Below are 14,537 nucleotides of genomic sequence, written 5' to 3'. Positions count from 1 at the left end.
GGGTTATCCCGCATTTGTTTAACCTTATCATTTAACTTTTTGTGCACAAACAGCACATGCAGTTGATCTTACTGTACTCTAAGCAATCTATATATTATGGAAACCTCTTAAAGGAGTATTTCGTGATCCTAGCTTCCTCTTTTTATGACATTTTCATTAGATGTCCATGAAAAAAAAGCTTATTCCCAAAATTTCAGTTGGTTCCGATTTTGCATAAACGTGTTATGCACGAGTACAGTATTTCCTCGAATAAAAGCCCACAGGGGCGTTGCATTTTCCAAACGGGGGCGTTTATTAGAGGTCATTTTTAGCACGACAATTCCCATTAAAATCATTAGGTGAGCTTAAAAGTCACGCTAAAATGACGAACTATGAACTAGAAACACTGACTTTTGGCTCACTTCCGGGTTTCCGATGCAGATTTTCGCCAATTGTTATTGCTTGCAGTTATGTAAAGGGAGCCCATAACGCCATAAGGTGAATCTTTATGGTCTTCCACTAAGCTATCTGCATATAAAGGACAAAAGGTAGAGTTTCAAAAGTGACAAATTTGGACATTTCCTGCTTCAAGGCAATTTCTACTGCCTTTTGTTGCAGGCTCACTACAGCCTGACTGATAAATGCTTACTCCACTGTGTTCAATATATGTGTGTGCTTTCAGGGAAAGTCAATATAAATTTTGGTCACTTACGAAAAGCTCTCTTTTTTATTCAAATTGCTATAAGGGAAATAAGATTGTACTGTGCCGAATGAGGTATCCAAAATACACAGAACAAAATTCTCAGAACTATCAACTACTTTATTTTGTAATTTAGTTTTAGTGGATTTTAGCAATTGCTTTTGTTGTAAGTGTATGGATACTTCTTGTGTACAGTATATTTTTGCATTCGTAATATACAACAAAGAAAAACTAAGAATTTGTTAAGAAATATTGAACTCAGTTGGTATAAATGATAAAGTTACCAATGGGTTTACTATTTTCTCATATGCTGTGGTAATAGAATGTACCACCAAACACCAAAAGGTAAAGTCCATTCACCAATTTTTTGCTTAATCTAAACTGGCAACATTATGGGGGAGGGGTAACAGTTCTGATTGGCTAATTGCATGTTGATAACTAAATCCTAATTGAAAGTAGTGAGCGTACTACTCCCCCACCGCCTCAAACATATGTACGTATGTTAGAGCCAATTTGGTAATAGTAAAGATATAATGTATGAAAACTAACATGTTGTAAAGTGCTCCCACCAGGGAGGGGGAAACTGCTCAGGTGTAACATTTTTATGTCTCAGTAGGGGGACAACAGTTGTGTGGGTGGCGTATTAAAAATGTTGTTTAACTCTCATGAATGATAACGATTGGTAAAGCAACTGTTGGCTAAAATATTACTAATATTTGCAGATATGTGTGTACATACAAAACCAGCAACATACTGGAATGTACATATACTTATTAGAAGCCTGGAATTAATTGGATGAGCATGGATTGAAATATCATGCCATGAATTTGATTATGTTGTCACCTGTGAGAGAAAGATAAGCACATCTCTTTGTTGTTGGATAATTGGAGGAATATTTTTCAAGTACACATACCTTAAAACACATTTGTTTGAAGAGCTGGAGCTGGACTCCTAAATTTTATGATATTGTAGTTGAAATATGTGTAATGTATTATTTATTATAAATGTGCAATAAGCAGTTAGTTCCTTATCCAGAGAAAGTTCAAGTTAGCTCATTTATTCAAGAGAAGAAACAGGGATTGTGCCAGGGCTCAAACCCGGATTGCCACATATCAGCGCACCAGGGTCATAACACCTAATGTTATGATCTTTGGCATAGTGTTCGTCAATTGCCATTATTATGCTGAGCGACTTGTGCCTATTTTCAGTTTAGTGAATACTGTTCATGAAATAAGCTGAATACAAACATAAGATTGAACATGGCAGACCTCTGTGCAAATGTTGTTACAAATGATGGCATGTCATTGTCTATTGTATCTGGCAATGTAAACAAACAGACCCAGGGCATACACAGATTGGAATCAGCCAGACACATGTTATTCTGATCATCAGTAGCAGTTTAGCAGGTACTAAAATCCTAGTTAAGATGTTAACGAAACCTAGAAGATTTATAACCGCTGTGGACTTGCATGGCGGTTTGCCTCCTTAATACAATATAAAGTACATTGGCTGCCCTGTGGTCATAACATCCTACTATCATGGAAAATGTTGACATACTTTGACTGTCTTTTGGTGAATCTCTACCCTTGCTCTCCCAATTCAATGTTGGACAAAGCCATGAAGCCAACAGGTCCATGAGATCTTCTAACTTTGAATGAAGGGGGTTGGGAAAGGGTCAGTGGGATACAGGGTAGATTCTTTACTCAAATACATGATGGCCTTCATACTTTTGATATGGCATGCATTTGAATTGTTTTTAAGTGTTCACTGAATGTAGATTGTTTAAAGATAGTAAATACAAGGAAGAATTGTATTTAGACTAATAGTAATAAGGACATAGTCCATCTTGTGGGATGTTTATTCATATATTTATCCAAGTTAACTACTTCAAAGTTCGAAGATAAAAAACAGTGGAAAACTTTTAATAAGCAGATCACTTCTTGGTTGGAATTCAGGTAAATGATTGTAGTCTATAGTTGTTAACAAATATTTGTTACTGAATACTAATTGTAACAAGTATGCAAAAGTATTCAACAAAACAGAAAGTAAGAATTATATATATTTTTTTCATTTTCCTGTGGCAGTGCATTGTCTAAGACACAGCTATTATTATCATGTTGTTGTAGTGTTCACCCATTGGCACATGAATCCATGTAACAGGCTTTGCTATATTACATTGCATGAGATGGTTCACAACTGTTAATCTGCTGATATATGATAACCAATTTAGTTGCCGACATCTTCAGATTGGTGAACTAGTTTCTCATAATAGATTTTATTGGTAGTCCAATATATTTTACTTTGGTATAATGTGAGCTGCAGATGTAAGGCCCATAAGAAAACACTGGATTTTGTCCCAGGGCAAAAGTTGTAAAAAAAAAAACTCCAATTTAATTGTATGAAATTAATGTCAAGGAGAAATTATGACAAAATAGTTCAAACATTTTTGCTTGACAAATCCATCAAATGAGTACTCACGACTTAAACTTTCAGGGCTGATGAGCAGACTTTTAAGCATGTTGGTAGGTCTCATGGCTGTGGAGATGTTACGTTTGCAGCAAATGTGACAAAATAGTTTTCATGTTTCAATCCTATAATCACCAGGTATGCCATGTCACTAGAAGTGAAATGTTGGGACTGAAACACTGTTTGGGCAGTTGAAGTTACAATGAGATGAATTGCATATTTGGGTCAAAATATGGTATTACCTTCATGTAAGGCAGAAGCAGAGTTAGCATATGTGACACGATCTGGTCCATGGGGGCCAAAGGAGGCATTTTTGAAAATTGAGTTACTGTAATTATTACATTATACATACAATAGGCTATCATTTACTGAAAACACCAAAGGTCTAGCAATACAGTACTTGGTTCTGAAGTTCTGAAGTTTTTGATGTCTATTTTCTTATGTATTTTATTGTTTTTACCTTTATCTCAGTTTCAAATTTGCAGCCTTTGGCCCCCATGGACCAGATTGTGTCACATATTATCAAGACAGGGAGAATACAGCTTATGGAATAAAACTGTCCTATCTCTCACTGAAGTCTTAACAATAGGCTAATTTTGTGTATGCTTACAATTAGCATCTAGGCCAAAATATCATTGACACAATTTACTTTTGTGATAACCAATAACTTTAAAATTAATTGATAAGAGTATGTGATCACACTATGTCTTCTCTGTCTGTTCTCATCATGTAGTCTATTTGTTGTATGGTGTAACTTGTTAATATGCATATTGATCAGCATTGCAATGAAAAACCTAACACACAGAATACGACAAAAGATTAAGTGTTTCATATGCTGCCTTTTAATACATGATGTAGTAGGCCAATCAAATAAAGTATAATTAAGTGTCTGGAAACAACCAAAAGTTTCACCAACCCAATAAATTCACACTAACCCCTCAATGCTGTCATGGACCTCAAATTCATGTCATACATTACGTCCACATTGCAAATTTACCACTCAGAATATATGTCGGCACAACTGCATGTGAGCAACAAGCATTATAGTATGTCTCAGACAAATTATCCTTTTTTTATTCATCGAGAGCAGGTGAATCTTGTATCTTGTAGACTCTGTCTTGCAACATCAGAGCACAGATTTTACCAAAGACAATGAAATTATTGATGATATTAAAGAGGGTAATTGAAGATTGTAGTGGAAGAAGTGAATAAGTGTGTGCTTGCTTATTTCAGGTGGTTTTCCCAAACCACTACCACTCTCCCTCCATATCCTCCTGTGCTGCATGACAGTTCCAGGTCAGAATCGTCAGATGCTTCCATTCCAGTGTCCTGCTTGAGTACATCTACATATATGCAAGTGGTGGTCTACCAGAGTTTCTTGCTCCATTCTTGGGTGTCCATTTGATCAGGTTAATGACAGGGTTACTCTTACTCCTGAAGCAGTGTACAACGAAGGGTGACCTTCATTCTCTGAATCTTGGAAGGTCTCAGCTCTTTGTTACTTATGTGCTGTTTCCAGTGGATGCTGCATACGGCTATCGGCCCTAGAAGCATTCAGGCCCGGCAGTCCATCTCTTTACAAATGTAGATAGTTTAGGAGCCATGGACCAGGCTTCACATCTGTGTGTTAACTTAACACAGACTTCAATGTTGTACTGAAAACCTACTGTTTGAAAGGCAAAGATAAAACGGCCTTCCAGATCTTTCTTATAGTGGTTGCATGCCTGAGTAAATTTTCAGTAATAGATTTTGAACAAAATAGCCCCAACCAGATATGCTCAAACATTCATGTAAATGGCACAATTCCTGTTAATACCAATTACCATATAAATGTGAGACTTGGTCTAAGGTCAGTTCAGTTCAGTTCAGTTCAGTTCAGTTTTATTTCATCAAATTCATCCATTAAATAAATACAATATAAAAAAGCTTTTACAAACATCGTATAATATGGTGAAATGATGAGGATGCCACTGAACGCAGAGCGTGTTGTTGTGGCACCCTTTACAAAAGTTAGTATTAAATAATTATGATAAACAAAATTTTAGAATAATAATAAATACAATAGCAAGATATATGCCTTGTGGGTTAGGTCTTCTGTGTTTGTAGTGTAATTTTCATTGCCATGTGTCAACATTTGCAAATGAGATAGCAGGCTTTCAGATCTTCAACCAACCATGTTCTTTTTTAAAACATACTATAATAATGATGGCAAAATGATGCAGTGAACATAACATAGTGTCACAGCCTGATTGATTCTGGCATGATGTAGTCTAGCATATCCAATGATAACACCACATTGGGGACCGATTACACCCGACCTGTAGATGACCTACCCTATGAATTGAGAACATTGGAAGGACAACAACAACAACATTCTCATCTGTTTGTCTTAATTCATTGTCATTCCACAGAACCAAAAAAGTTTTGGAAGTGGTAGAAAAAAGTTGCAACAATCAACTCATATTTTGTCTGAATTCAAGAGGATTGTAGTTTTTAAATGTATATTATACAGACTTCTTTCACATATGGATATATATCCTGCTTAAAAGAGTATTTCATGATCGTTTTATGACATTTTGCAGTAGATATCCATGAGAAAAGCATATTCTCAAAATTTAGTCGCAAGTTGCATTTGCAAGTTATGCATGGTTATGTGTATTACTCTGCTCCATAGACAATGTGTTGTAATTTTGTTCTGGTGTACCCAGAATGTAATTAAAATTTCACAATATTTTTGCTAAACAAATTAATCTGCAAGAAACTAAATCTGCAAGTTTTTTTGAGAAAAGTGGGGGATGATGCTGTGGATCACGAAATGCCCTTTTAATAATCTTTTGAAGGAAGCAACGTTTTTAACCGGTTTATGCATTTTCTATGCATAAAAGCATTTTACTCTGCTTTTGAGTTTACATAATACACCAGGCACAAAAAGAAACTCGACAGTTATATTCATCCTTGCTGTTCAATAACTTGATCATATTGGATTATTCTGAATTATACATTTTGTTAATTGGACTTTGCTTTCTCATTTGACACCCTTTTGTGAAAATTGAGCAAGAATTGACCAAGATATGCGCCTCCAAAGCCTCAAACCCCAAAATCAAAAGTTGCATTTTCAACGATTTTCAATGGGAACGCATCGTTGTATTGCACATAAGCACCACGGGCCAATCAATAAAGCACACAGTGTAACAGGCACAATTGAATCGTTAAAATTGCAACTTTTCATTTTGGGGTTTGAGAGTTTGGAGGCGCATATCTTGGTCGATTCTTGCTCAATGTTCACGAACAGGGTGTCAAATGAGAAAGAAAAGTCCAATTAACAAAATGTATATTTCAGAATAATCCAAAATTATCAATCCAAAATAAACAGCAAGGATGAATATAACTGACAAGTTTCTTTTTGTGCCTGGTGTATCTTACAACCTCTTATTCAGCATATGATCAGGATATGAATTGGTACTTAGCATGTTTCATACAAACCTGTCAAGCTGACCACAAAAAATAAGTCTCAAAATCTTGACTTGAAGCTTAAAAGTCTTGACTAGAAACGTGACAATTCTAACTCAAAAATAAAAAATCTCGAGTCAAAACGGGAACATCAACTTGAAACTTGAATTGCAAGACATGTTCACCTGTGGAGTCAGATGTACTACATAGCACAAAAATTTTGGCGGGGGTTAATTTTTGCACTTTTCACCGTCAAACAAGCAGCCGCAAATTTCTAACCCTGCAAAAATATTTAATGTGAATATATTTGGAAACATGAATCAAACACACACTGAACTGTCCAGAATTGATAACATCGCAAAAACCAGGAAATTATTCCCACCATATTGTAGGTTACTTGGCATGTCTAATGTGCTGATTGCCATAAAACATTGTTTTACTAGGTCAACTGCTGTAACTTGTCATTTTGTGATTTCTCAGTCATAGATAAATATGATGAGCAGTTCCCAATGAGGAGAACAATATATGCCACTTCCTCACAAACTTTACTTCTGGCACTTGGCTTGTATCATTGAAGCAATATCTTTGAATGGTACAAGTTGTGTTCACATTTTGAGTTACACCCGGCATAAACTTACGCTTGAATAAAAATTCCACAAATATTTTCCCTACTCCTGTGTGTACACACCTAGCCTACTCCTAGCATAATACACCAACCAGTTCCACCAAGCATTCACTTTTTGTTGGTGTATAGCATCGGCTACCACTCCCGGTGATTATGTGACCTTTTCCAACCACACAAAATGTAATTGCTTAGTTTTAAGTCAAAGTTACACCGAGTGCCAGGTGTAGCAGCGTTCACATTGCAACATGTACCTGGAGGAGATTGCACCTATAGTTTGATCAGTTTGTAATAGGCGGGGCATGTTAAGCTTTTACCACTACACCGAAAAGTAGACCCACATTAAGAGTGACTTTGAATTTGAGCATAAATTATTTAATTCAGTAGCAACAACTAATTGTTGCTACTGAATGCAATATTTTTTTAAATTATTTTTTATAATATTCTTATGCAATATTTTGACATCGATTTTGACAGTTATTAAGATTAAACAAAATAAAATAAGTTTGTCATAACGTTTTGTTAAATTTGAGGTCAAACTAATACATTTACAATGGAATGATTATGCCTTGTCATTTGCAGTGCTTTCTAGTACTATTGTTGTTTTTACCTATGCTCCGGCAATGTTGGTTGTTTTATCATTTTAACCTAAACCTTGGATGGTATTACAGTACACATGGCACAGTTATAAACATCAGAGCCTTATGGCTCTGAAGTTAAGGAAATTATAAGTTTATATAGAACTTTCTGATTCAGCATGGCTGACTGAAACTTGCTCATATTTGAGATTACTCTTTTATATATATTTACAACAATCAACTGAAAGTAATTAACAAATTCCATACCCTTAATAAAAGCTGGGAATTAAAAGTACCTTTTGTGCAACCTTTACCCTTTTTAAAGTGCAAGTTCATCCTTAAATATAAAAAATAAGCAAACAAAACAAACACATGCATCAGAGCCTGACGTCATTTGTAGTAATGTGATCTAAAAAATTCAGTAATCTGGTATGTTCTATAGAGACCTGCTCTTAATTAATGTATTTTTTCCGCTTATGTGCTAGCACAAAAGTGTGAAAACTTCACAAAAAACACCACTCTTAATATAGTACATTTGTGATTTGTGTTGATAAGGAAAAAACAAGAATCTGTTCACTCTGAGGAAGGGGTTCAATCAGGTAATAGTGTTCTGGGAACTATGATATTTAGATAGAAAATTGTCTAGGCTGGCAGACCTGGTTGTAAAATTGACGTCACAAGCTCAAAAAGTACCATGAAGTAACTACCACAGTCCAGGGAAGTATCGTCATCATGATTATGGGTCCAGGTGCCTTGTTCAACAGATTCTATCCATGACAGTGTTTCTTTCTATGAAATTGATGAGTATGTAGTTATTACAGTTTGGTGATGATCCTCTAGGTGCTTTCCCCTCATGAGTAGTTTTATACAAGTAAAGCGCTTATTTATTGTCATTTGTTTTTGCTCTCATTTTTTTTATGTTTCTCATGTACTCATATTTCTCCCAGGGTTGTGACACATACGTCATGGAAATTAAGATTAAGAGGACTTTTTTTTTCATTTATTTTTCTAGTAAAATTCATTAGATTTTCCTGCACATACATAATGGTAATCATTTACTGTAAAACATGTCAAGTTCATGTTGTACATTGTAAGAACCTCTGTCTCATGGCAATATGTTTTAAAAATTCAATGTTTCTGATGTTAGCGTAAGAGAGATGGCAGGAGCTGTGTTTGTCCAGTTTTGTCATAAAAACATAACTATAAAAAAACTGCACTATACTTCTTAATTTTAATACATTGCTCTTATATAAATAGGAAAAGAGTCAAAGAAGGCAATAATCACATTTATTTTTCCTTAGGTCTTGCGGTTCTTGAGTTGAAATCTAAAAAAATCTAATTACTGAAGCAGAGGAATAACCGGACAAAATTATAAAAGAAATGTGCTATTGATCAATATGATGAAAGTGCACTGTAAGGTTGCTGTATGGAGGAAGTGAATTAGGGGTACATAGCATTACACATGGGACAATTACAAAAACAGTGCTCCTTAACCAACAAAGGACATTTGTGACACGATCTGGTCCATTGAGGCCAAAGGTGGCAAATTTGAAATTGAAATAAAGGCAAAAATAACTTTAGAACCAAGTACAAAAAAGTATGAGACTTTTGGTGTTTTCAGTATATGATAGCCTAATGTTTCTAATGTTTGTGTAAGGTAATAATTATAGTAACTCTATTTTCAAAAAGGCATCCTTTGACCTCCATGGACCAGATCATGTCATATATAAAGTTTGTGTTAACAATTAAATTTAAAATTTAAAGTAACATAACTAAACATTTTATTTATTTCAATTATTTTGTTGCGTATTAGGACAAGGATGGGGATAGAGCTATTCATCACGCTGCATTTGGAGATGAACCATCAGTGATCGAACAGCTCCACCGTGGGAACGCGGACTTGAATGCGCGTAACAAGCGACGCCAAACAGCTCTCCATATTGGAGTTAACAAAGGTCATTACGGGGTGGTGAAGACCCTTCTGGACCTGGGGTGCCACCCTAGCCTACAGGTAAGTGGACTTCTCCCCACAGACAACAAAGTCCCTATGCTTTATGTAATGTGAATTCCCACATATCCATGAAGGCCAATCATTTAGTTGACTGTGTGTAACAAATCATGCACACTTGTTAGGGAGGCCTGATGCAAAAAGGGGGGCCCTAAAAATTTGACCCTCCTAAGGGGGAGGGGGGCTGAAAAAAAATGACCACGAATTTTCCTGGGAAAATTGAGTTTATATGGTTTTCTATGGGGTTGACCCATAATTTTCATGTCAAAAGGGGGGCTCTGAAATTTTAAAATCTCAAAAGGGGGGCCCCGAAAAATATTTGCGATGAATTTTTTTTGCATCAGGCCCCCCTAACAAGTGTTTGTGAACGGTCCCTTATCCTGACATGCTATTCATTGAGCTATTTTACACACCATGTAAACATGAGATCCTGGTTGTAATTTTTGGAGGGGACGCTTTACTCATTGTTGTGTTTTCATTTGACACCAAACTGTTGACATTTTAATTGAATAGTGAATTAGTTGTTTTGTGTATTGGTTTATGGTCTATTCATAATGCAAAAATAATATTTCTCAGTCCAAAGCTTATAAAAACGATCATCCCCACAAAGTGCATGCTATATGTATGTACGCATGTCAAACGCTTGCTTTAATTACCGTATGTGCATTGCAAAAGCCTTTTTGCAGGTTGCTAGAAGAGCGCGCAAAACAAAAATGCACATTTTGCGCATGCGTTTGCAGGAGAACCTCATTTTGGTAGCAAGATAGCGAATCGGTGCAATGGGCGAACACACAAGTCATGAATATTGTCACAAATTTAAAGTGTTAGTCACACAATTCTTCCAACAAATGCTTGTAAAACATATTTGTACCAGTATATTTGTAAAAAAAAATTACCGTTTTCTCTAGACAAATGCGCACTGCAAATCCAACGTGGGCGGCAGCTATGAGACATACTTTTTCCTTTGCCTTGCATAATTGATGAGGTTATAGCATTAAAAAGTTTAAGGAAATAACCTTAAAGTCATCACACTTCTGCATTTTTCATTGAGGCACAAATAACCCATTAGGAAGAATCCTCATCAACATTCTTGTTTTCAACAATGCTGCAATGGGCTATTCCATATGAAATCCTGACCCCCTCTGGAGGAAGATTTTGTAATTCTAACCAAATTCAACAGTTTAAATAATTCCAGATCCAACCATTTCTTCCTCCATGAAAGGTGAAAAAGGTATGGACAATTTTGGAATACTAAACTAAATTAACTGATATAGGGCCATATTTATTTTAAAAATTTAGATTTTTAACAACCTAGCAAAGATTTCCAGTTTGACTGAAAAAGGGTGCAACATGGAATTGAGATCATAGTGAAATCTTTCACAGGGGGGGGGGGGGGGGGGATTTTAAATGGAATAGCCAAATATCATATTTTTTTCGGGTCAGGAAGGAACCCATAATTGGGTAAAACAAGCAACATAGGAGTATTGACTCGCACGCGTGGTAAACCCTCCCTCCCACGTGAAAGAATCCTGGTTCCATGCCCACCCATAATACTGATTAAAATTGGGTTACAGGTTTGAAAAGTGCTTATGTAATGTCAGGTGGGAAAGTTAAAATGTTTTCAATTGTCATGTGGGTGTATGAATGAAAACAAAAAAAGATGGACCCATAAGTTACCCTTTGTGTGTGAGGAGGCAGGCATCTAAGCCATAATATTATGGAAACCTGTATTTCAAACAATTCAAAGTGTTTACAAATTACAAAAATGCAGGTTAAATCATTATAAGTTTCAATTGGTTACCATCTTTGCTTTTGAAAGTATTATTTTATGTTGTTTTCACAACCATTTGTTAAGATGTTGCTATGCATACATTACAATATGCACAAGAGAAAAATTAGTTTCATTATTATGTCCTATTACTACTGTAATATTTATTCATAGTACGTATTGATGTCTTATGCTATTGAAAATTGTTGGTGTAAAATGACTTGAAATTGTTCAATTTGATTGAAATTCTAAAATATAGGGAAATTCAGAAAGTCTCATGTAGGCTATGTAGTGCAATTATGTTAGTTTATTGCACTCTATAGTTTTCAGCAGAGAACTTCAGCAGTCTGCTAATTTGGCGCAGTTTATGGCCATACGGAAGTGTGGTTCTGATTGGCTAATTGATTCATGTCATCATCACATCGGCACCTCATTCGCTGGTCAAGCTGTGTAGCAACGTGTGACCTAGTTCTTTTTACGCGATAATCAGACAGCAGATGAACACCGCTGAAGTAATTTGCTGAATGGTATTTATAACAAAAAGTTGCTGACTAGTAACCACTTAAGCCCAAGACACAGCTTATAAACCATTTAGAAACATTCAGAGATGCGGCTTTATTCAGGCATATAACCCTAAACAGCAGGCCAAGCCACTGAGTAAAGACAAAGGGCACCAAGGCCAACAAGTGATGAAGAATGCCTTCAAGAATGAAGGTCCACTTTTCACAAAACTGCCCCCCCCCCCCCGGATAAAGGTCCACCTTTTAAAAATCCGCACCCCCTCCCCTTAAAATATCTCACGTACAGGCCTGAGTAGACTAGAACAAAAACAGCTAGATCAATTTAATCAAGAACAGAAATATGACTCAAACTCATACCATGATGATCACATACCACAGTTTACCACCTTTATACCGAGTGAGCACACTGGACTGCTGCAATAAGCTCATTTCAACTTTATAAGTCATGCAACTTTTTAACCTAGTGGTTGCATCAGTCAAAACATCCTCACCACCCCCGGGTCACTACCTCCTTCTCCTCATCAAAACATCATATGTAGCAAATTAGAAGGAAACACGTCTGCAATTAGAAGTTTTGCAACACTAAGCACGTACCAGCAATTGTAGCCAGGTAGGCAACCCCCACATGTTGTCTTATTTTGCTTGGAAAGTAACTGACTACCTGACTGACTTCTCCTCCCTCCCTCCCAGTCAGGCAGCAGTTGCATACTTTATTGGCAAGTTTTGTATATAACACATTCAGATGGACATGGGTGCTCACTGATAAGGAACGCATTGCTTGCAAGTGCTGTTTGTCCTAAATGAGAATCATTTTCGCATTTGTATGATGTTCATATGTTACAGTTTGTAAAAAAATGATGGGTCCACTTTGTAAAAGTCTTGAAGATAGCTTAAATATATCCATATTGAGATTTCCTATTCATGTATTTATAATGAGTGTTACATTTCGTAATACCTGTACTATTGTTAAAGCCATAATATATGATTTTGATCAAATTTAAATTTGGTTATTTTTTGCCAAAAATTGTGAAATATTATTAGTAACAAAGTTCTGTCAGGATGACTTTCTGGTCATTATTATGCCAACAGAATGAGGTCAAAGGAAAGAAACCTCCCTTACTTTTTAGCTGTTTAATTATGATGTTTTATGGGAAATTTACTCTGTTTTCCTACAAGCCCAGTGAATTTGGCTGAATCCAGTAATTAGTTGTAAGTTGGAACATGTGTAATTATTACAAATATATGCTAACAAAACAGGTTTAAAAAATTGAACCAATTCAAAAATTCAAATTTAAAAATATCACACATTAGAGGGCTTATAATTAAATTTAGACAAATCTACCTTATTTGCACTATCACATGAAAATGAAATAGAAGAAAATACAAAATAAGACCCAACATTGAAATTGATGAACAGAGTAAGGATTACACGGAAAACAGTGGCATGATCGAAGGGAATTATATAAATAAACATTAATAACAGAGTAAGGATTAGTAAAGTAAAGGCTCTGAAGATTGCACTCGCTAGAGTTCCGAAAGCTCGGCCCTCTGAAAAGGACTTCTCTTGGGAAAGATTAAATCTTACCCTTGTATACCAACTTAGAATACCAAGTAATTAAAAAAAAGTAAAGATTAGCAGGTTTATTAAGTCTAGAAACCTTTTTAGAGAAAAATATGTTGAAATAATTAAAAACAAACTGATAGAGCTCTTTAATCTTGACAATGCCTTAAAATGGTAATTGGTGAAATGTGGACTGAAGCTCTGTTTTCAAATAGTATTGTATATAATTATATGTAAGTATGCTTAAATATTTGCAATTTGATTTCTGATTAATCTTTGACTGCATCATGTTGCGCGCAAGCATCCAGTATGCGTGGCCTGCCCTTCAACCTACCCAAATCTGTGTAGTAGGAGTCAAGAGCACTATAATTTTCCGACCCAGGGGATGCAGTGGGGTCAAGCTGAGCGATGGAGTGTGGTGGGGTGTGCGAGCCGCGTGGGTCATGATTGGGTTACTACCCATCACTATGTGTAGCCTGGCAGCGCTCCTGGGTTACTCAGCTGGATCGCATGCACTATATCTTGCAAATTGAGGAATATTTTGTGTGCTATAGGTGGTAGAAGCAATTTAACTTGATTAATATCAATTTGGAATACTTAGCTGATGGTTTGCTTTATGACACACATCTTTGTTTGATTTGGTATTGAGATATGTATCTAAAAGTGAAATCAGTTTACACCCAGATAGATAATACTTCTGACCCATATATTTGACGCAAGTTGTCAAGCAAATAGCCGAGATGAAAAACAAGTAAGTGGATGATAACAAACACATTCAGGAAAAAAATAAAAATTTCAAAGGTTGAGGATGAAATGGAATTCTGAAGATAGGTAGTATGGTATTTGCGAGCCAGAAAAAATGAAAAGCTTATTATTTTTTCCCT

The 14,537-nt window shown here is 35.8% G+C and overlaps 1 protein-coding gene across 1 annotated transcript in view; it reads left to right on the top strand.

Annotated features, from left to right (window-relative positions):
- Window positions 1–14,537, top strand: part of LOC140138148 (E3 ubiquitin-protein ligase MIB1-like) — a 326,673-nt gene that overhangs the window by 21,862 nt on the left and 290,274 nt on the right. Inside the window, exon 11 of the mRNA XM_072160080.1 lies at window positions 9,609–9,806. Within this exon, the coding sequence (XP_072016181.1) occupies window positions 9,609–9,806 (198 nt within the window). The remainder of the gene's footprint in view (window positions 1–9,608; window positions 9,807–14,537) is intronic.

Source organism: Amphiura filiformis, chromosome 17 (assembly GCF_039555335.1).
Source record: "Amphiura filiformis chromosome 17, Afil_fr2py, whole genome shotgun sequence".
Taxonomy (NCBI): domain Eukaryota; kingdom Metazoa; phylum Echinodermata; class Ophiuroidea; order Amphilepidida; family Amphiuridae; genus Amphiura; species Amphiura filiformis.
Note: the sequence above shows the minus strand (reverse complement) of the source record. Positions and strands in the feature narration are given on the sequence as shown.